The sequence below is a fragment of the Engystomops pustulosus genome, chromosome 6, assembly GCF_040894005.1.
Source record: "Engystomops pustulosus chromosome 6, aEngPut4.maternal, whole genome shotgun sequence".
Taxonomy (NCBI): domain Eukaryota; kingdom Metazoa; phylum Chordata; class Amphibia; order Anura; family Leptodactylidae; genus Engystomops; species Engystomops pustulosus.
Window position 1 is genome coordinate 106,442,781 of NC_092416.1, and position 22,548 is coordinate 106,465,328.

Sequence of the window (22,548 nt, forward strand, 5' to 3'; positions counted from 1 at the left end):
GAAGAAGAAGGGTCAACACTGCAAATATTGACTTGCTGCATTAACTCATTCTGTCAATAAAAGCTTTTGTTACTCATAATATGATTGCACTTGTATTTCTGTATGTGATAAAAACATCTGACAAACACAAATAAAAACCAGAGGGCAACAGATCATGTGCAAACATAATATTTGTGTCATTCTCAAAACTTTTGGCCATGACTGTAGAGGCTTGGTGAAGCAGAGCCTAACCTTTATGGAAACATATCTGCCTTTGGAGTCAATATGGGAGTCCACAACTTTGTGCGGAAGATGTTTGTGGATATCAATGAAGACACCTATATACATAAATTATGTATACAGAACAAAACCTGATTACACTTCTGAGGGACATTTAAACCCATTAACATTGAGGGAGTAACAGCTGATGGGCGCCATATGTAAGATCCTGGAGGCGAAAGTAACATAATGGACTCAAGGAGGGGGACAAAAACCAGGAGGGATGGACTATGGTCAAAGAGGATTCACAAATTTAAGAAAAGCAAATAAAGAGAATATCAAAAACAGCAGCCTAAAGAAGCCAAAAGTATCTCGGGTCGGGCCAAAAATGGCATCTCTAAAGCTGAAGATAACTTAATATCAAACAGTAAAGACAAGGCTAGTAGGGACAATAAAAATACTATGATCAGACCAGCTGAACATGAAACCCACTGGTGGAATGAGCTGTTTAAGAAGTTGCTTTTGGGTGCCAGGGCCTGCCACAAGATTCGTTTTGAGTACACAAAATGAAAGCAAAGACAACAGAAAAGAAACAAATCTAACATTTTTAATGCTACAGAGTCAAAGAAATATAGCAAGGCAGCGAACACATATGGTCGTAAAGGATGCTGAAAAGATGTCCATTTAGTGGAAAAGAAACAGAACAACAACTGTAATTTATGAGCCCTACAGATGACGTCTCTTAGCTGAGCAGGATCAGTCAGCTGGGTCCCTTGATGCGCCCTATCTAACTCCACCGGGGAGGGATGCTGAAGGAACTGTCAAGCTGCTGGTTATCAATGGATTCAGGCAGGCCCCCAAAATCTTAGGTTATTCCTGCGGCCCCTATTCTCTGCATCATCTAGTTAATTGGTTAGGGCGAAAAGCTGTTGGGTATGCAAAGATTCATGAAAGTCAGAAGGTTATGGGCCACTAGCCGATCTCTGTGATTGGAGGACTCCGTGGTCCTGACCCATTGTTCAAGGTAGTAAACTCATTTCGCAGGGCTCACAGTTCTGCCCTGTATGATTGTTCGAGACAGACCACATAGCTCTCCATGTCCTCCCGTGTTGGGATTGTTCTGATATGATTACGAAGGGCTCACAGATCTGTCAGGACTCCTGCTTACAGCAGAATCTTCTGGTAACTAGGGAGGTGTTGCAAAGAAATATGATCCTCTTGAGGTGAGTTAAGTGCCAAGCTAGTTGTGAGGCCCAAGTCAACAGAATGGTGTAGATATGGGCTTTGTGGCTGAGAGGGCAGTGGCAAAGCTGAAGACTGCCATAAAGATGCATTCTGGGGCCAGGCATCCTGAAAGGTGGGGAAAAACTGCATGGATCAGTAGGGCGATCCTACTGTATATGAGAGGGCGGAGTTGCTAGAGGATGCTACAGCACTGGAAAGAGAACTGTCTGTACAATCGCCTCATTGAGCCCTCCTTGAGATGTATGGGTGCCATATGGTTTTGGATCAGGGTTGTAGACCGGGTTCTGCAGGGATCTAAAGGTACATTGCGGCCAAGGTGGAGAGCTGCAGGCCAGCATCGTTCACAGGTGGAGTATCAATTGAAATTATGAGGGGTGTCTGACCCAATGTCAGGGAGGGTGATGGTGCAGTCTGCCCACAATGTCCAGTAATTACTGCCGAGGGTTAGGAGGGATGGGCTGCAGAGCAGCCATGCTGTCCACCATGTTCCCTGAACTATGTGCGCTATGTAATGACATGGTCACTGTTTCATCTCACACGCAAAGAGGAGACCCAGGGCCAGGCGAGCAAGTCAGCGGTATCAGGGGTGGAATCAAGGCAGGGGTAGCCAGGAGGGATAGGTCTGGATGATCTGGACCCTCCATGATGGGAGTCTGCGTGTCCCGAGCTGCATGAGGCACCATAAATTTCCTGATACCTTGTGATGGGGGCGCAATGGATTGTCAGAACTTAACCCTGTCCCCCTCCGTTTTCTAGGGGTTAAAAAATTGGTCTGTGTCCTTGAGGCCAAAAGAGGCTGAGTCCTGAAGGGGTTGAATAGCTAGTTCTGTTATTGCTTTGTCCCTGTAAAGAATCTTCAGAGATTCCATAAATATTGGTACGGCGCCAAGTGACTGGCGCAAGGCAAATGTGCCAATTAGAGATGGGCGAAGCGATTCGAACAAAGTGGAATTTGATACGAATTTCACGGAAAATTATATTCGTCATGAATCCGAAGTCTACGCTGATTCGTGGAAACAAAGTTTTTTTTTCCAGCTTTTTTTTTTTATCTAAATGGCCGCAAGCACAATGTGTTACATGGGGGAGAGAGCACTGGGAAGGAGAAAGGAACACCCTCAAAGGCATCTGCAGAACTGTAATCCTGTAGGCCTGCTTTGCCTAACTAGTGACAACCGAATAGTCAACATCCGGCACAGGGATGACTTTTGGCTCTACATCCTCTTGGACCCTCGCTACCAATCAAAAATGGGTGATTTTTTTTCCAGCTGCCGAGAGGGGGGAACAACTGGTGTACTATAGAGAAGTACTGAAAAGACAGTTAGCCGCTGCCTTTGTGCGCCATTGTCCATCCTCTGTCAAGTCTGACTGAGAGATCATTCACGTACTACTGCCACGGCTGCTGTGGGAGATGGGGGAGGAGGGGTAGGAGCAATAGCTGCTCCATCAGCAGCAGCTTAAGTCCTTAATGAGCAATTTAATTCACCCACCTAGTGAGGAGGGTAGCCACCACCAGCAGCAGCAGGACATGGAACAGGCCCTCCACCAGCAGGTGGTGGCCTACTTGGACAGCAATTTACCACCTCAGGTAGAGGATCCCCTGGACTACTGGGCTGCAACTTGCAGAGTATGCAGTAGAGAAGCTGTCCTGCCCGGCCAGTAGTGTGACATCAGAGCAGGTGTTCAGTGCAGCGGGGGGCCATTGTTACCCCAAGGAGAACCCGCTTTTCCACCCATAATGTGGAGATTCTGACCTTTGTCATGGTTAATCAGGCTTGGACCGGCCCGGATTTGACCGGCTTGGACCGGCCTTATGCATCAGATTAGATCAGCCATGACGCCTCCTCCAAATATTGTGAAATGAGTCTGGATTCTAACTACCTGCCTCAGCCACTATTCTGATGCTGCCACCCGCCTGATGCCACACATCTGCTGCCAGTTGCTCCATCTGCCTCCTACCTTCTTTACCAGGTACTGGAATTGTCCGCCACCTCCACACTTTATCATTTTCCATGTTGCTGCCATGTGTGGGCTCCTGCTTCTGCTACAGCCACCTTCACACTGTACCATTGTGCCACTCTGTGGGCTCCTGCTGCTGACGCCACCCCCACACTGTATCATTGACTGTGGCTTACCAGGTTGCCACCACCTCCACACTGTATCAAAGTGCCACTCTGTGGCTTACCAGGTTGCCGCCACCTGCGGGCTCCTGCTGCTGCTGCTGACGCCACCTCCACACTGTATCATTGTGCCATTCTGTGGCTTACCGGGTTGCTGCCACCTCTACACTGTCATGCTGCCACTCTGCGGCCTACTCATGCTGCTGCCAACTGACCGCTGTCTCACTGGAACACCTTGTGATTTCCATAATGCTGTTTTCACCCTCCACCGCTCTATGACGTTCCCACTATGTTTAGGTTTCCCCTTCATTTCATCTGTCAGAAGGAATGAAAAGCCTCAGGATTGATAGCCAAAAGCAGGAGTGGATACAGAACACAGGGGACATGCAACTATCCCATTTACTGGTCATCCCTGTTTTGTATCCACTTCTGTTTTTTTTTTGGGCTTTAGCAATATTGATGATGGATTATTGACCAATTGAAAGAGGACACTAACGGATGGAATGAAGGGCAAAATGATCAGTTATGTCAAAGCACAATTACGGCCGACACCCTCTGCAATCTTTTGGGGGTTTACTACATGTATCCACGTTGAACAGAACAGGTTCTGTCGTAATCTATGGAATCATCTGATGTCAGTGTAAAAAGAGTGCACTCTGATATTATAGTGAGATCTTGGCCCTCAGCTCAGTCTTTTCGAACTGGCACAGATGTTACCTTGTCAGGCTGTGTTCCCACTTCACTTATTTGGTGAATTTGGCCTCTGTAAGTGCACATGGAATTGAAGATTCTAGGAGCGGCGACTGTCATGTGCATGGCATACTAAAACACAGCATTGTTTGATGATCAAACCACACTTCCTATGCATATTTAAGCATGGCACAACGTTCTACAACACCCTACAGGCTCTCTGCAGCCTGGAAATATCTGTTTTTTAACGTGATTCGTCATGATTCAATTTTTTAAAATCCAATTTTAAAAAATTAATTCGGCAAATCGGGTAGACCGAATGTCAACAAATTCAACCATCTCTAGTACCTATATTCAAAAAGGCTCTAGATGTTCCCCAAGCAATTATAGGCCTGTAAGTTTATAAGGGATACTAAGACTACATAGAGCAGTATGTGACATCACATAGTGATAGTCTGCAGCTTAAAAAGGACAGAAGTTGTCAGACTAACCTGTTCTGCTTTCTGAATTGTAGAGCAGACACCTGGATGGCGCAAAAACAAGTATTCCCACCGGTGAATACTTAAAAATAGCGTCTAAATGTCCAAGTGACTACTTTTTCACCATTTTGCCTCCTATAAAAATTTGACTAAAATGTAATCAAAATGATATAACTGAAAATGTCATGTCATTCTGAAAATGACACTTTACACATCTCCACATCTTTACACATCTCTACACATCACATACACATATTGAAGTATGAAACGGGTAAAAGGTGTATGGTAATGCAAAACATTTTCTTTTAATGGATGGTTTCAGTTTTTTCTTAAGGTATTACAATGTAACTAAACTATAACTGCAACTGTGTTTTTTGCCAATTTGAATTTTTTTTCAGCTTCCAAGTACATGGCATATAATATTGAATGGTGCCACTAGGAAATACAATTTGTCACGCAGTTAAAAACCCCTCATATAGCTTTGCAAATGAAAAAATGTAAGTCGCCCCTTCCACATAACTTTGAGATGGCTTGGTCTCTATGGGGTTAAAATAATTTGATTTAATTAGTCTCAAAAAGAGATGGTTAATGTGGAACATTATTAATTTATATAAATACATAGGGGTTAAAATAATTAGATTTATTTAGTCTTAAAAAGATACGAAAAATGTGGGACATAAATGCTCCATACAAAATGAAATTGTGAAAAATTATTTTAGGTCTAATTACTGTAAATCAAATAAAAAGGGGCTCTGTCTCCATCTGGATAGAGTTATTCACTGTAAAACCTGTGAATCTCTGGAATAGGCAGCCTCATTCCATTACATTTTTTTTCCTCATCCTGTCCCTTGATTGTCTTGAGTCTTTTGCACAAAGGAAAGAACTCTCTGCCTTATCGGTAGGACTTGATGAACCTGCATCTTTTCCCAACATTATCTACTATGAAATTAGGATGTATTTTCCCCTCTTTGGGCCAATTTATCAACACTGTAGGGTTATAGATAAATAATTTATCTTCATGTTGCTGAAGTTAGGGACTCGGCACATAGCCTGCCATATTCAGAATCTAGAACTACTCCACCATAATTAGTATATTACCACAAAAAACGGTGTTACAACGTTCTTATAAAATCAATACATATACACCTTTATTTTAAATACAAGACAACACAGAATTGTATTATCATAAATTGATAAAATAATGTAATTAGTATTTTTTATACAGAGGAAATCCAACACGAAATGTCCGATGAGACAAGAAACCATATGACTGCATAACAGGGTATATTGCTCAATTCTATAAATCACACATCAATATTAAGTAACAGACAAGTGTCCTACCCAGGTACCCCCTGAAGAAGCATGGGCGAAACGCGCGATGGGGAGTCCGGGAGGCAGCCATAGACGCCGTATTATGGGTAGGACACTTGTCTGTTACTTAATATTGATGTGTGATTTATAGAATTGAGCAATATACTCTGTTATGCAGTCATATGGTTTCTTGTCTCATCTGACCTTTCGTGTTGGATTTCCTCTGTATAAAAAATACTAATTACATTATTTTATCGATTTATGATAATAGAATTCTGTGTTGTCTTGTATTTAAAATAAAGGGTATATGTATTGGTTTTATAAGAACGTTGTAACTCCGTTTTTTGTGGTAATATACTGTAGGGTTATAGGATGGACTTTATAAACTTTTTTTTAACCTATTTTACCATGGAATATTGTTTGTGAAGGTCTACTAGACTCTTGTTATACAACAGGTAGAATCCAAAATGCCTGAAGTTTATTTCCTGCTATAATTCCTGGTGTCAAAGGTCTATTCTTTCTCACAATATGTGTGGTGGTTGTGGGAGTCTCTTCCTTTATTGATATATGTTTTTCTTTTTCTTTCGACTGCAGGCGGATGTTATTTACAAACTTACCATGACAGACAGGTAATTGCGGGATCACATGACATGCTACTAGCTTTAATATATTGTCGAGCAGTTAAAATGATGCAGTATTTGTGCGAAGGTCTAGTTTGGTTTGTTGGTTGCATGTTAATGTTTTTTAGTTGTTGTTTCTGAGCTTCTGCAAGAAGTTATCAATAACTTTCTAGATACCACCTTCACTGTGTCATTTTCAAACAACCTTAGCCTTTAAAGCTAAAATATTTACAGTAGAAACATATCATGCTTACACATCGTAACATAGTTTTGTAACATAGTTACCATAATATATCTGCTCTGAAATTACACACTGCAACTTATATAATATATAGTAGGAATGGAAAGTAACCCTTTTAATTTTTCGCTCTTTGTTTCATTGCAGCCACTTGGTAAGATCAAAAAAGTTCTTTTTTTTCTGCTCACTTAACGCCCCATCTTGACCGGGAAAAACAGATACAGATATTTTTGTTAATTTCTAAAACCAAAAAAATAAAATATCGCAAAATATTTAGACCCTTTGCTCAGTTTTATGTAGGAACACCCTTTTGAGCTAGTACAGCTAATAGTCTACTTTGTAATAATGCCACACATTTTTAACACCTGGATTTAGGGGTCCTTTGCTATTCTTCCCTGCAGATCTTCTCCAGTTTCCTCAGTTTGGATTGTGAACTTGGTGGACAGCTACCTCTCCGGGGATGATAATTTGGTTTTAGGTCAGTTCTCTGGCTGGGTGAGTCAAGAATGGTCACAGAGTTTTTCTGAAGCTTTGTTATTTTATGGAAGGTCCTTCCAACATTTGGACCAATCGGAGATCCAGAGCATTCTGGAAGAGGTTTTCATCCAGGATATCTCTGTACATGGCCGCATTCATCTTTCTAGTCATCCTTTTCCTGCAACTGAAAAACACCCTCATAGCATGATGCCGTCACCATGTTTCAGTGTTGTGATTGCATTTGGCAGGTGTTAAGCAGTGCATGATTTTCTCCACACATTCTACTTAGAATTAAGACCAAAGGGTTTGAATACTTATGTCTATGTGATATTTAAGTTTTTAGCAAAAATGTCAACATTTCATGTCTACATTTCAATATAGGATGCAGAGTGTATGTTAATAAGCAAACAAATAACTTTGTTAATCTTACCAATTGGCTGCAATTAAACAAAGAGTGAAAAATTAAAAGTGGTCTGAATACTTTCCGTACTCCCTGTATAATATAAAACCGAGAGAAAAAGAGAGTTTATACACTGTTCCATATAACAACATATACCTATATCGTGGTTATGTGATCTTAACTCTCTATGGACCATTCTACCTTCCAAGATCTTACAGGGCATCTACCACCAAGATGAAGGACTGTAGGAGGGGCTCCAGTCTCCATAGGTGTTAATGGAGCCTGGAGCCCCTCAGGCTCATTTGCATACTGTCTTTCATCCTGGTGGTAGATGTCCTTTAAGATTGTATCTATGTTTATCATAAGGTACTGCAAGATAGATTGGTCATGGACAGTTTAGGATCACATGACCCTCCATCTCTTGCGATTTTATGGAAAGGAATTACTGCTGATAAGGTAAAAAACATTTCTGAATCCGGAGACTTTCCTTACATGTCAAATCGTTGCAGAACTTTTAATAGATGTATATTGGTAAATTACTTATTTTAATGTATCTCCACACAAATACAGAAAACATCAGGTACTGGCAACCCCTTCAAACTCCTCCTGCTCTGTACATTTTTAGCTTAAATTACATTTTTCAGAGTTTGGGCGATAGGTTGCTTTGGGCATGACATCAGTGTTGAACCCTTGGTATACAAATGAGGGGAGAATAAATATATTGATAGCTTCATTTGTTATTTTACTAATTATTTATCTTAAAAAACCCTTTCAAGGGTCACTTGTAGAGTGACATAGAGACAGTTGGTGCTGCAAGTGATGCATAAAGTAATGCATAAACCTGCCATTTTCATTCTAGTTTTGCCTTTGGTTCATTGATCTCTGCTGTGGATCCTGTTGCAACAATCGCCATTTTTAATGCTCTGAATGTTGATCCTGTCCTGAATATGCTGGTTTTTGGAGAGAGTATCCTGAATGATGCAGTCTCCATTGTCCTGACCAAGTAGGTCATACACATTCTGCTCCTGCTATTTACTCTTACACGATCAGCCCTACTTTTCATGCACAAACTTTTCAACGCAGTAGTCTCCTGTCATTGTTCTGTTACCCCCAACCCTTCATACAAATCTTTCAAGTAGTCTTCTCCCACATTGCAGCTGTCTCCTGTTCTTTTTAAAGGCCTCATGCAGTTGCCATCAGCCATAAGTACTCATAAATGGTCTACTATTTTACATTTATCTTGTTTCTTGACAGTACAGCAGAAGGACTTAACAGAGGTCAGGTATCGGATGTGAATGGATGGCAGGCATTTCTCCAGGCTTTGGCTTACTTTCTGAAGATGTTCTTTGGTTCTGCAGCTCTTGGAACATTAACTGGTCTTATTTCTGCATTGGTATCCTCTCTCATACTTTAGTCAATAAATTCCTTTCAGTGCTCAGCTGAAAGATCTAGTTTTGCATAGGCTGACACTGCTAATACCCTGCAATACATAAGTATTGCAGAGTATTATCATGAACAAGCAATAAGATGATTGCTTGTTTATGTCCCATGGTGGATCAAGTAAAAAATGTAAAAAAAAAAATAATAATAACTTTAGAAATCACTAAAAATGCCCATAAGCCCCAAAACATATAAAGAGACATAGAACGCTCAAAAAAGTCTAAATCATAACACAAATCCCACATATATAGTATCAACGCGTCCGTAACAATCCGTAGAATAAAACTAAATAACTGATGAACGCTGTAAAAAAAAAACTTTAAAAACCCGCTAAAAATTATGATTTTTACCTATTGAATCCCACTAAAAACACAATAAAAAGTGATCAACAAAACATATGTACTCCAGAATGATACAGTTACAAAGTACAGCATGTCCCGCAAAAAAAAGCCATACACCAGCTCTGTAGCCAAAATCGTAACATTGTTATGCCACTTGGAAGACAGCGATGCATAAATGATAGATTTTCCCCCACATTAGGGTTTTATTTGGCAAATTTAGTAAAACATAAGAAAAAATATTCATGTCTGGTATCCCCGTAATCATATTGACCTATAAATTAAAGATAACATGATTATTGGGCTATACGGTGAACACAAAAAATTTTAAACAATAGGGGATAAGAACCCCAAAATGGTAAAACTGGAAAAAGCATCTCATCCTGCAAAAAAAATGCAATCACATGGCCCCAATAACGAAAAAGCGAGTATTTTATAGCCCTTAAAAGGGGCCAATGAGGAGATCAAAATCATGGCAGCTTCAGGGCGCTCCTTCCCTTCTGCGCCTCGCTGTGCGCCCATAAAACAAGTAACGGCCACATGTGGGGGGTCTCTGCACTCGGGAGAAATTGCAGAACAAATTGTAGGATGGGTTTTCTCTTTTTATCTTTTGGAAATGTGTAAATTTTAGGGCTAAATGAACATATAACCGTCAAAATTTGACCATTCTAAATTTCACCTCCATTTTGATTCAAGTACTATGAAGATTTCAAGGGGTTAACAATCTTCGTAAAAGCTGTTTCTGATAGCTTGAGGGGTGCAGATTTGAAAATGGGTTGGTTATATAGGGGGTTTTGATGCTAAATATGTAAAATTAAATTTAAAACAGTATTTATCCCCAAAATAGTCAATTCTGAAAATACGGAAAATCGCTATTCGATTTGTAAGCCAAAATACATTATCCAGACATTTGAAAAAGTAAAGTAGACATATGGGAAATGTTATTCGGCAAGTTATTTGGGTGGTAAATCAATCTGCCTGAAAACGCGATGATTTAGAATTTCGAAAATGGCAAATTTTTCTAAAAATTCATAATTTTTTCTTTTTTTTTGTAAAAAAACGCAAAACTTATCAGCCAAAATTTACCACTAAAATGAAGTACAACATGTGAGGAAAAAACTATCTCAGAATCGTTTAGATAAGTAACAGTGTTCAAAAGTTAAAACCATATAAAGAGACGCAGGTCAGAATCCAAAAAATGGGACTGAGCCTTAAGCTACAAAATGGCTGAGAGCCAGATGCAGCCAAGAAAAAAGCCACATCTTGCTCCCTAGCCAAAGGTTCCCTACCCCTGCTATAGAGACACACTTGTCATATTTGACTTCTGTCTGTTTTCCTCACACTACCCTGTTATAATGTCATATTATCAGGGGCATAACTTTAGGGGGTGCAGAGGTTGCGATCGCACCTGGACCCAAGAGGTTTAGGGGGGCCTTTTGGTGTCACTTTCCCATATGAGAAGACTATTATTATAAACCATACATTATAGACGGGGGCCTGGCACAGACTTTGCACTGGGGCCCACCAGCTTCTAGTTATGCCACTGCATATTATTAAAATATACAGACACAACAACACTGTATCTGTAAGAGACAACACACAGGCTTGTCATTCCGATATAATTTATTCAACTGGTGAAGGTCAATACTATCCATCTTTCTTTGCACTAAATTGTAGGATATTGTATGTTATCCTGTTTGTTTTGGTACTATTTTCTCTTGACTTGACATCAGGTATTGAAGCATCTTGATCTACGTAAGACTCCTTCACTGGAGTTTGGGATGATGATAATTTTTGCCTATCTCCCATATGGATTGTCTGAGGGTATTTCACTGTCAGGTAAGCTTTGGCTTCTTTGATAGATTAAGATGCATGCTCATTCATTTAATCAATAATGTGAGATGCACACAACTCCATGTTAAAACTAACATTATATCACTTTCACTTAAAGAAAGCTACCAGCTTGAAAACTTTGGAGCTGTGCTAACTTACCAACTTACTTGCCGTTTTCATGCTGATACTCTATTTTCTTTTTTTTTCGAACCTGAGCCTGTGAATATAAATATTGAAATGAGGGTCTGGTCCTCCGGGGGTGTCAGTACTGGTACTCCGGGGTGCTTTCGTCCAAAGATTTGGTGGAAGTGGTGAAAAGTCCTCTTTTAATTGTGTGTTCAGGTATATTCTAGTCTAGTAGTTAATTAGAATCTAAATGTGGAAAGTGTCAGAATCACGAAAATACATTGAGATATTAAGAACTTAAATTTTTTAAATAAATGTATAAATTGAGTATTCTAGCAAATTTCTATTTTGTGAACATGGGTTTTAGGGCCTCTTTTCAATAAGCTTCAAGATTTAGTACGTAGTTATTTTATAAAAATAGGTTGTGCCTGGACTGGGTACAGATGACAATATAGAGTATGATTTGTTGAGTGATTTCTTTATCAAAAGGAGGCCATGCCTATTCCTATGGATGTGTCCAGGGGGGCTTTGACACAATGGGGTACATGTAGCAATCTTTTCACTTACCTTTCATGGTTCCTGTGTTCATTTGCGACTTTTTCCCTTCAATGTTCGCCATTGTCTAGTTTTTTGCAGTGTTCCGTGAGTTATTACCTGAATCCAGATGTAAAAATTGCGTCTCTTTTAATCCCTCAACGACCTGGCCTTTTTTTGTTTTTTCATTTCCATTTTTTACTCCCCACCTTCAAAAATCTATAACTTTTTTATTTTTACACGTAAAGAGCTGTGTGACAGCTTGTTTTCTGCATAACAGATTGCACTTCATAGAGATGGTATTTAATATTCCATGCCATGTACTTGGAAACGGGAAAAAAAATTCCAAATGCAGTGAAAATGGTGAAAAAACGCATTTGCGCCGTTTTCTTGTGGGCTTGGATTTTACTCCTTTCTCTGTGAGCCCCAAATGACATGTCTAATTTATTCTTTGGGTTGGTACGATCACGAGAATATCAAATTTGTATAGGTTTTATAATGTTTTCATACATTTACAAAAATTAAAACCTGTACAAAATTTTTATTTTTATTTTGCCATCTTCTGGGGGGATGGTAATGTGTGTATGGGTGTGGGGGGATGGTAATGTGTGTGTGGGGGATGGTAATGTGTTTGTTGGGGGATGTTAATGTGTGTGTGGGGGGGGGATGGTAATGTGTGTGTGTGTGTGGGGGGATGGTAATGTGTGTGTGGAGGCGGGGGGTAGTAATGTGTATGGGGGTGGGGGGGATGGTAATGTGTGTGTGTTTGGGGTTTTGGTAATGTGTATGGCAAGGTGGGAGGTTGGTAATGTGTATGGGGGTGGTGGTATATACTGGAGGGGATAGCAGGCTGTATACTACAGGGGGCTGGCAGGCTATTTACTAGAGGGTCTGGCAGGCTGTATACTACAGGAGGCTGGCAGGCTGTATACTACAGGGGGCTGGCAGGCTATATACTACAGAGGGTAGGCAGGCTATATACTATAGGGGGCTGTCAGGTTATATACTACAGGGGGCTGGCAGTCTATACACTACAGGGGGCTGACAGGCTATATACTGGAGGGGCTGTAAGGCTATATGCTACAGGTGCTGGCAGGCTATATGCTACAGGGGCTGGCAGGCTATATACTACAGGGGGCTGGCATCCTATATACTACAGGGTCTGGCTATATACTACAGGGGCTGGCTGCTGTCAAGTCCTGCACCTGTTTACACAACCTCAGTTCTCAAAGGAATCACACCAAGACAAAGTATGGTATAATGTCTCAATCTCTGTGGAGCAGTGATGCCATGCAGGACTACGGAGACGTGAGATGCTTTGTTTGTGTCACAAAGTATTATACAGAAACTTTCAGTGGGGCAGGACCTGGGCTAACCCTAGGTATAGAGTTACTAGGGATAAAGAAGTAATGGCCATAGTCCATTGGTTGGTAAATTATTACATGGGCATCGCAGACACAAAGGCTCTGTTCTCCCTAGAGTGGGTAATATTTGTAAATCCCTCTTGACAGATGTCTTATATTCTTCAGTCAAAGAAGTGAATTTTGATCGGGTTCATCCATTATCAAATGTCCTCTTAGTTTCAACATTCAGCAAGCAAATGTTTCCCCTAAATCCCTTCCTCATTCAATCCCTTCCCTTCCTTGGTTGAACAAGTGTCCTTTTTCAACCGTATAAACTATGATACTATGATATGAAAACAGTACGTCACAGTCCCCCCTAAAATGATTTTATTTTATCTCTCCCTCACACCTTAGTTAATCATTTGGGAGTTAGTCAACAGTGGGAAAGGGGAAAGGATTTCTTTACCAGTTTGAGACGGGCAGAGCCTTAAGCTCCACCCCCCTTTGTACTCGGACTTGTCTGCTGATTAAACTCCTCCTATTTTTTCTCTTTTGAGATGTCCCTATAAACCACTTAGGTTTTAAGTGGAGCAACTGAGACTCAAATGTCCACACAGGTGAAGCCTGTTGCACTTGCCATCAGGGGAGAAAAGGTTCTTTGGAGTTCGGTGTATATCGGGTCTCTACCCTTGGTTTTCCGAAAGGCCTTATGGCTTCACTGGCCTTAGACATTAACCTCTTCACACAGCATATGACCAACATGTAATGGAAAACAGAATAATTGAAAGACTAATAAGGACCCAGAGGAGAAACAATCCCAGTTGTTTAAGGGCTGACGGCCAATCACTTAGCCACTAAAAGCTAAGCATCCCACGAGTGGTTAATACTAGAGTTTATTTGTTTCCCTTAGAGGTTTTATAGTCCCTATCAAATCTTTAACCCCTAGGCGCATCAGGACATCATAGTACGTCCCTGCGGGTAGATACTTCCATTTCTATAACGTCCCGCTTCTGGTACCAGCTCACGTATGGAGTCCGATCATGACTGTTAACCCCTTACACACTGCGGTCAAGCATGACCGTGGCGTGTAAGGGTCTTCCCCCTATGGATCAGATCCCCCGTGCCGCTTACCGGGGGATCCAATCCTCTTCTGGGCAGCCCCGAGGTCTGCCGAGTTCCCCGGGGCTGCCTGATGTCCTGAGCAGTCAGACCCCTTCCAGATCTGACTGTAAACTATCTGTGCATGTGTCTGCATGCTCAGACAGTTTACACTGCTCTACAATAAATAAGTATTGTAGAGCAGTGAATTGGACTTGAACAAGCGTTCAGAGCATCGTTGGTTTAAGTTCAAGTTTGTATAAGTAATAAAAGTTAAAAACACTAAAGTTTAAACATAAGAATAAATAAAAAAAATAAATACATAAAATATAAGCCCCTAAAATGTCACTTTCCCATAAAAACACTTAATAAAGTATAAAAAACACAAATACACAACCCCCCCCCCCTCATATTTGGTATTGCCGCATCCGTAACAATCTGTATAATTAAACAGAATTGTGACTGGACCAGCACGGTAAACGCTGAAAAACAACACAAAAAATGTTCAGAAAAAAGATAATTTTAAATTAATACTTTTTTAAAAATGCTCTAAAAAGTGATTACGCAGTCTAAAACAAGACCACTAAAAAGAACAACTCACAAAAAATAAGCGGATTAACCAGATTCATCAGCCAAAAAATTAAAAAAAGATCTTCATATGAAAAGATGGTGATGCTAAAATGAACAAGATTTTCTCCAAATTTTTATTCAGTAAAATTGCATAAAATAGACAAAACTATCGCTATCGCTATGTCCGTGACAATCTGTATAATAAAACTGAATCGACTGTAAAAATCAACCTAAATAAACCCTCATTTTTTCATTAATTTTTCATTAATACTCTTAAAAGACCACTAAAAAGAACAACGCTTCTTGCAAAAATTAAGCCCTTAACCAGATTTGTCAGTCGAAAAATAAAAAAAAGTTATGCATATGAAAAGACGGTGATGCTACACGTTCATTGCTTACATTTTTACCAAGTTACTTTTTAAACAGTAAAGTTTGAAAGAAAAAATATAATATAAATGAGGTATTTTCTTAATCGTGGTGACCCATAGAATACAAATAATATACTATTTTTATGGTATGTTAAACGGACAACCCCCCTTCCCCCCAAAGAAAAATTTTTTTTGATGGTTTTCATTTCCTCCACCAACAAAGAGTTAATAAAAAGTTAATAAAATCTCACCAGTTAGCTATAGATGCCCTAAAATTATGTAACAGAAAAGTTCATCTCATGTGGCAAAAACATATGCCCCTATACAGTCATGGCCAAAAGTTTTGAGAATGACACAAATATTATATTTTCACATGATCTCTTGCCCTATGGTTTTTATGTGTGTTTGTCAGATGTTTTTATCCCATACAGAAATACAAGTGCAATCATATTATGAGCAACAAAAGCTTTTATTGACAGTTAAAATAAGTTAATACAGCAAGTCAATATTTACAGTGTTGACCCTTCTTCTTCAGGACCTCTGCAATGCTCCCTGGCATGCTCTCAATCAATTTCTGGACCAAATCCTGACTGATAGCAGTCCATTCTTGCACAATGACCGCTTGAATTTTGTCACAATATGTTGGTTTCTGTTTGTCCACCCATCTCCTGATGACTGACCACAAGTTCTCAATGGGATTAAGATCTAGGGAGTTTCCAGGCAAGCGACCCAATATCTATATGTTTTGTTCCCTGAGCCATTTAGTTATCACCTTTGCTTTATGGCAAGGTGCTCCATCATACTGGAAAAGGCATTGTTGATCACCAAACTGCTCTTGGACTGTTGGGAGAAGTTGCTCTTGGAGGACATTCTGGTGCAATTCTTTATTCATGGATGTGTTTTTAGACAAGACTGTGAGAGAGGCGATTCCCTTGGCTGAGAAGCAACCCCCCATAATGAATGGTTGCAGGATGCTTTACAGTTGGCATTAGACAAGACTGGTGGTATCGCCCACCTTGTCTTCTCTGAACAAGCTGTTTTCCAGATGTTCCAAACAATCAGAAAGGGGATTCATCAGAGAAAATGACTTTACCCCAGTCCTCAGCAGTCCACTCCCTGTACCTTTTGCAGAATATCAGTCTGTCCCTGATGTTTTTTCTGGAGAGAAGTGGCTTCTTTGCTGCCCTCCTTGACACCAGGCCTTGCTCCAAGAGTCTCCGCCTCACAGTGCGTGCGGATGCACTCACACCTGCCTGCTGCCATTCCTGAGCAAGCTCTGCACTTGCTCTCCCAAAGCCGAAACACTTTTAAGAGACGATGCTGGCGCTTGCTGGTCCTTCTTGGGCGCCCTGGAGCCTTTTTGGGAACAATGGAACCTCTCTCCTTGAATTCCTTGATGATGCGATAGATTGTTGACTGAGGTGCAATCTTTCTAGCTTCCCTGTTAGGCCAGTTTTGTGCAGTGCAATGATGATTGCATGTGTTTCTTTCGAGATAACCATGGTTAACAGAAGAGAAACAATGATGCCAAGCACCAGCCTTCTTTCAAAGTGTCCAGTGGTGTGATTCTTAATCATGACAGATTGATCTCCGGCCCTGTCCTCATCAACACCCACTCTTGTGTTTATGGAGCAATCACTGATGTTAGCTGCTCCTTTTAAGGCAGGCCTGCAATGAAGTTGAAATGGGAGAAAAAGTTAATATTCTAGGCAAGTTTATTCAAAATTGCCATTATAAAACCTGATGCAGTAGACTTTGTAAAAATTAACATTTGTTTAATTCTCAAAACTTATTGCCATGACTATAGGTCCACATTATAAAAAGAAAAAAAAATTTAGCCCGTACAATGCAACAATGCAAATCTGCTCTGGATGGAACCTCATTCCCTTCTATGCCCAGCCGGGCGCCCATACAGCAGGTTACCACCACATATGGGGTATCGGGAGAAATTGTGTATCAAACTTTGTGGAGCCTTTTTTCATTTAATCCATTTCAAATGTTTAATTTTTCATCCAAAATGAATTTATTGTCAAAAAATATTACAATTTGTAGACCGCACCTCTGTTTTGTTTTAACCCCGAAAGGGTTAAACAAACTTGAGGGGTGTAGTTTCCATAATGGGGTAATTTACAAGTCTAGCTTTTATTAAGGCCTCTCACAGTCAATTAAAGTCGATCAGGTCCATCTAAATACAGGTTTTGCAGATTTTCCAAAAATTGTGAAAAATGGCACCCAAGTTCTGAGCCTTATAGCATTCTAGTAAAAATATTTGGATTTTCCATCATGCCAACATAAATCAGACATTTGGGAAATGTAAGTTATGAATTAATATGGGAGCTATGACTATCTGCATCAAAAGTAGAGAATTTTAACTTTGAAAATAAAGAATTTTTCAAAATTTTTGCCAAATGTATTTTTTTTTCTTACCAAAACACAAAAGATTTTATCCAAATTTTTATATTAATTGTGAAGTGTCATAAGAAAACAGTCTTAGAATCCCCTGGATATCTTATAGCGTTCCAAAGCTGTAAGCACCTATAGTGACACAGGGCAGTTTTGTAAAATGGGACCGCGTCCTAAAGAGTACCGTAGAAGTTAATTAGGCATAATTATGCATAACAAAACTTGACTTGAGTGAATCCAATTAGGTCTTTCTTCTAGCTTTCTGAAATGCTTGTTGTCCGCAGAACCTGGCATCATCTCTGGGGTCATCTCTCTTTCTCACATTCCTGTTTATAACCAACCGATCTCCAGGTTGAAGCTCATGAAAGAGAAAACTCAAAAAGATACTTTAGTACAGTGCATGTGTAAGGTTACCATATAGTCTGTAAGTCTCCCATACTGTATTTGGAGCAACTGTGAATAGTAACATCCTAATCTTGGAACCAAACCGAATTAAATCTCATAGAAACTCAATCCTGTCTTTTTACTGGCCTATATCTTAGCAGCTAATGGTAGATTCTTGGCCCATGGTTTCCCGGTCTCCATCTCCGATCTTTAGATCTTTGAGTCCCAATCAACTTCTAAACCTTCCTGCTACTTTGTGGATGGGGTGTAATTTGAACGACCTAATCTATCCCTAATTCTTAACTTCTCTTGAGAAGTGGGCACTTCTGGTAAGTACCTGTAGGCCACTTTTGATATGGGTTTTTGTTCTGACTTTTGGCCAACCTAAAAATAAATCAATGTGCTCCAAAATATACTCATTCACTCCCACCTTTCACAACTGAACATAGTCAATATATGGTCTTTCTCTCTGGGAAGGTACAAACTGTTTTGGGGTGTCCTGGGGTGGCACCTTCATGGTCTATAGCACAGAGGCCACTACACCAAATACTAGAGCACCTGGATGTTCTAAACTTGTGGATATAACCATAAGTCACCTGGGTCACAGTAGGTTGTCCACAGATCAGACTGGCACCTTCTTCTTTGTCAGCATCAGCCCAACAACTGCGCAACCACCAACATTAGATAAACGGTTAAGACTGAACTAGATATCACAGGATACAGAAAAAAAAATTAACCAGCACGGAGTCCAGGCTAAACTGGGCACTTATAGGAACTAGGCACTGCCTCAGGTGGAAGGAGCAAGCAATTACAGGTCCAGAGTATTAACTCTTGCAAGACAGAATCTGAGGGGTGTGGCAGACATGAACACAAACATTAAGGCACTATTCACACACATATTAACGTCACCTACATATAGTGCGGCGTTTTGGCACGGACTTGACAATCTTCTTGTTCTTCTTTCACCGCTTGTCTCTGCAGAACCTATTAGGGCCACCAAGGTAGAGCTTTCCTCAGCTGGTAACACAGTCACGGTGGTGACTTTCTAGCAGCGTCCTTGGCTGCTCTATTAGCTAGGTCATTCCCTTGTGTTTCTGCTCACCTTAGTGTATGCCTTACTCTTAACAATAGTTTCTTATGTTAGTTCGAGTAGCCTCTCCATAAGTATCTTAATCGGACGCTTTCTGCTGGTTTGATGAACACACTGTGGCTTTTCATCATAGGGCTGTTAACATGAGCTGTTCCAAACGTACGTTGAATCTGCATATATGCTATCTGTCTTACCCTAAGCTAAGGGACATACTTCTTCCAATACTTTCAGTTCTGTTCCACTTCTTGTGCTAAAATATGTGTCGTCAGTGTTTCTGGTTCTTATACTTAGTTCCTTGTTGTTTTGTACAATGACAGCATATAACATCTTAATAACATTTACCTTCATAATAATACCTGGAACCATCCTCAAAGAGTACAAGGTCAGGGTACTGAATCTTTGACATGAGAAAATCCCACCGTCTCCTGAGCCTTATGGGCCACATAATTATAGTCCTCCATTAAAGGAAGAAAGTTAATCAAATGTAACCAAATAGCTTGATCTTCTCCCCATTGCTCCAAAGGCAGTAAGTCAACTGGATGCATATAAAAGGACAGAACCTGCTCAAAATAAAAAGAAAACATATTGTAAACATTAGTACTAGGCTGTTTAAGTGTTATATATTATATGGTACATAAACTCCAATTTGCTAAAAATCTGAGAGATAATTATAATAATGAATAAGATGTCACTATCTGCTTAAAAACTAGAGGGTATGAGCCTTTATTTTTTTCCCTTTACTGTCCTTGGCTTCGAGCCGGTACTTCTCAATGCTGGTGACCCTTGAATCAATGGTGTTTCTGGAATTATCTATATGGAGTCCTACAGACATTTCAGATGTCTAAACCTTCTCTAGAATAAGCCCAGGGAAACACACTGGTTATACATAAAATTAGAACCTTGATCTTGATTCAGCTCTCTGGGCTAAAAACACAAAAGGCACAATATAAGTTTAGTACAAGATAAAAGTTCATAAACATATATAAACAGAACATCGAGACCTCTGTTCTACTCTTTGAGAGTATAACTACTGTATGTACACTTGAAGAAACCACCTGGAAGCAAGACTTTCCACACATATTACTTCCCTTAATGTATGCAAACAAATAAAAATCTAGATGCAAAAATAGAGAATTTGAGCCAATATGTGTGTGACACTGGCTGTCACTGCTTGCTCTATAATCATGGGACTTGTCACAGGTGCCCCCGTGATCCCTGTCACAGATCGCAGGCACACCCTCACTCCTCTCCGTAGCAGCATCTCTGCCCCATCCCCGGACTTACATATCCTGGCTCCTGGTCGCCGGCGTGCAGGCCGCACGTCTCCTGCCTTCCAGGCCATGGAAGGGGTAGTTTCCTATATAACCCGGCGGTCCCCTTCACGCCCTGCCGGATCTTCAAGTCTTCCCAACTGAAGTGAAAGCCTCCTGTGTGTATCCTGAGGTCCTGTTCCTGTGTGTATCCTGAGGTCCTGTTCCTGTGTGTATCCTGAGGTTCCGTTCCTGTGTATATACTGTGGACCGTGTCTTGTGGTCCATATCCTGTGGTCCGTATCCTGTTGTCCATATCTTGTGGTCCATGTCCAGTGGTCCATTTCCTGTGGTCCGTGTCCGGTGGTCCGTATCCTGTGGTCTGTGTCCGATGGTCCGTATCCTGTGGTCTGTGTCCGGTGGTCCGTATCCTGTGGTCTGTGTCCGGTGGTCCGTATCCTGTGGTCTGTGTCCGGTGGCCCATATCCTGTGGTCTGTGTCCGGTGGTCCGCATCCTGTGGTCCGTGTCCGGTGGTCCGCATCCTGTGGTCCGTGTACGGTGGTCCGCATCCTGTGGTCCGTGTACGGTGGTCCGTATCCTGTGGTCCGTGTACGGTGGTCCGTATCCTGTGGTCCGTGCCCGGTGGTCCTTATCCTGTGGTCCATTCCCGTACGACTGTAGTCCTGCTGTGCCGTCCACGGTTCCAGCCCAGTGGTGTTACTCTTTCCTGCATTTATTACTTTGGCTGCCACCGTGGGTCTCATACCGTCCAGAAGGTCCACAGACTCTTCCCAAAGAGACTCTCACGAACTGTGACAGGACTCTACTTCTGCAAACAGAAAATCCTCAATCTGAATGGATACACTTTATTTTTGGGGCAATTTCAATTTCTGCCGATAAATCTGGAATTGTCCTACATTTGTGGATAAGAGAATTTTAACTGGACTGCAGAATACTCAGGGACAGAACTCCACAGAACTTTAATATTAGGAAACAATAAACCACCATCTTTTGGTACTTAACACTTGCTCACAAAGTAAACCAAATGAACTTCTCACACGTCAACTGAAATAGATTCTAATGTCACTGGTTACCAATTCTAATGACTATTAACGTGAGAAAATGTAATTGGCTTTGTAAGGAGTTTTTCTCTAATCTTTCTCTTCTCTGCTGCTGGGGAAGGAGTGGAAGTAGAATCTCATAGTCTCCCCCTTTTGACCTTCTATCTGACAAGACAATATCATTCTCTCTATAACACCAGAACACAGTTCTTTCTATGCACCTGCCTTTCCACCAAAGTGCCATCAGCTCTCACATTCCACTTTGCACTTTTCCATCATTCTACATAAATTTCACCCTCAACAACATCACAACATTTCCTGCTCTTGAATTTCAAAAAACTATTTCAAAAAACAAAACTATTCTCAAAGTTTATTACCCTCAACCAGATTCTATGTGTGCCAACAGAGCAAAGCCACAAGCAACCAACCTCAATACCTTGAGAAAACACAACCTCCACGTGACTGTAAAATGGCCACCGGGCTCAGCCACAGTCATGCTGTTTTAAGATGGCCGCCACCAAAGCATGGCAGGGCGTGGCCTCTATCTCAATCAAAGACCCAGGGCCATGACTGGTAACACGGCTCAGGGATGATTCGGGGGAACCACAACCATAACAAGTCTCTCCTGACTCCATAAAATCCACCCATCTAATGATAATGTGGAAAAATTGGAAAAAAATGCATGTGCGTCACATTCTTTTGGGCTCAGTTTTTACGACTTTCATTCTGCGCTCCAAATAACATCTCTGCTTTATTCGTTGGTTCGGTACGATTGCGGTGATACCAATTTTATAAACGTTTTATTGCGTATTAATACATTTTCAAAAATTAAACGAATGTGTACGAAGAAGGAAAAAAAAGATTTTGCCATCTTCTGACGCTAATAACTTTTTCATACTTTGGTGTACGTAGCTGTGTGATATGTCTATTTTTG

The 22,548-nt window shown here is 40.8% G+C and overlaps 1 protein-coding gene across 3 annotated transcripts in view; it reads left to right on the forward strand.

Moving 5' to 3' along the window:
* The window catches only part of SLC9A8 (solute carrier family 9 member A8), a 508,958-nt gene that overhangs the window by 209,215 nt on the left and 277,195 nt on the right, over positions 1-22,548 (forward strand). For all 3 annotated transcript variants that reach the window (XR_011847693.1, XR_011847692.1, XM_072110528.1), the window contains exons 7-10: positions 6,635-6,669; positions 8,635-8,778; positions 9,030-9,168; positions 11,287-11,392. Coding sequence is in view for 1 of the 3 variants with exons in the window: in XM_072110528.1 (XP_071966629.1) it covers positions 6,635-6,669; positions 8,635-8,778; positions 9,030-9,168; positions 11,287-11,392 (424 nt within the window). In the remaining 2 variants the exon portion in view is untranslated. The remainder of the gene's footprint in view (positions 1-6,634; positions 6,670-8,634; positions 8,779-9,029; positions 9,169-11,286; positions 11,393-22,548) is intronic.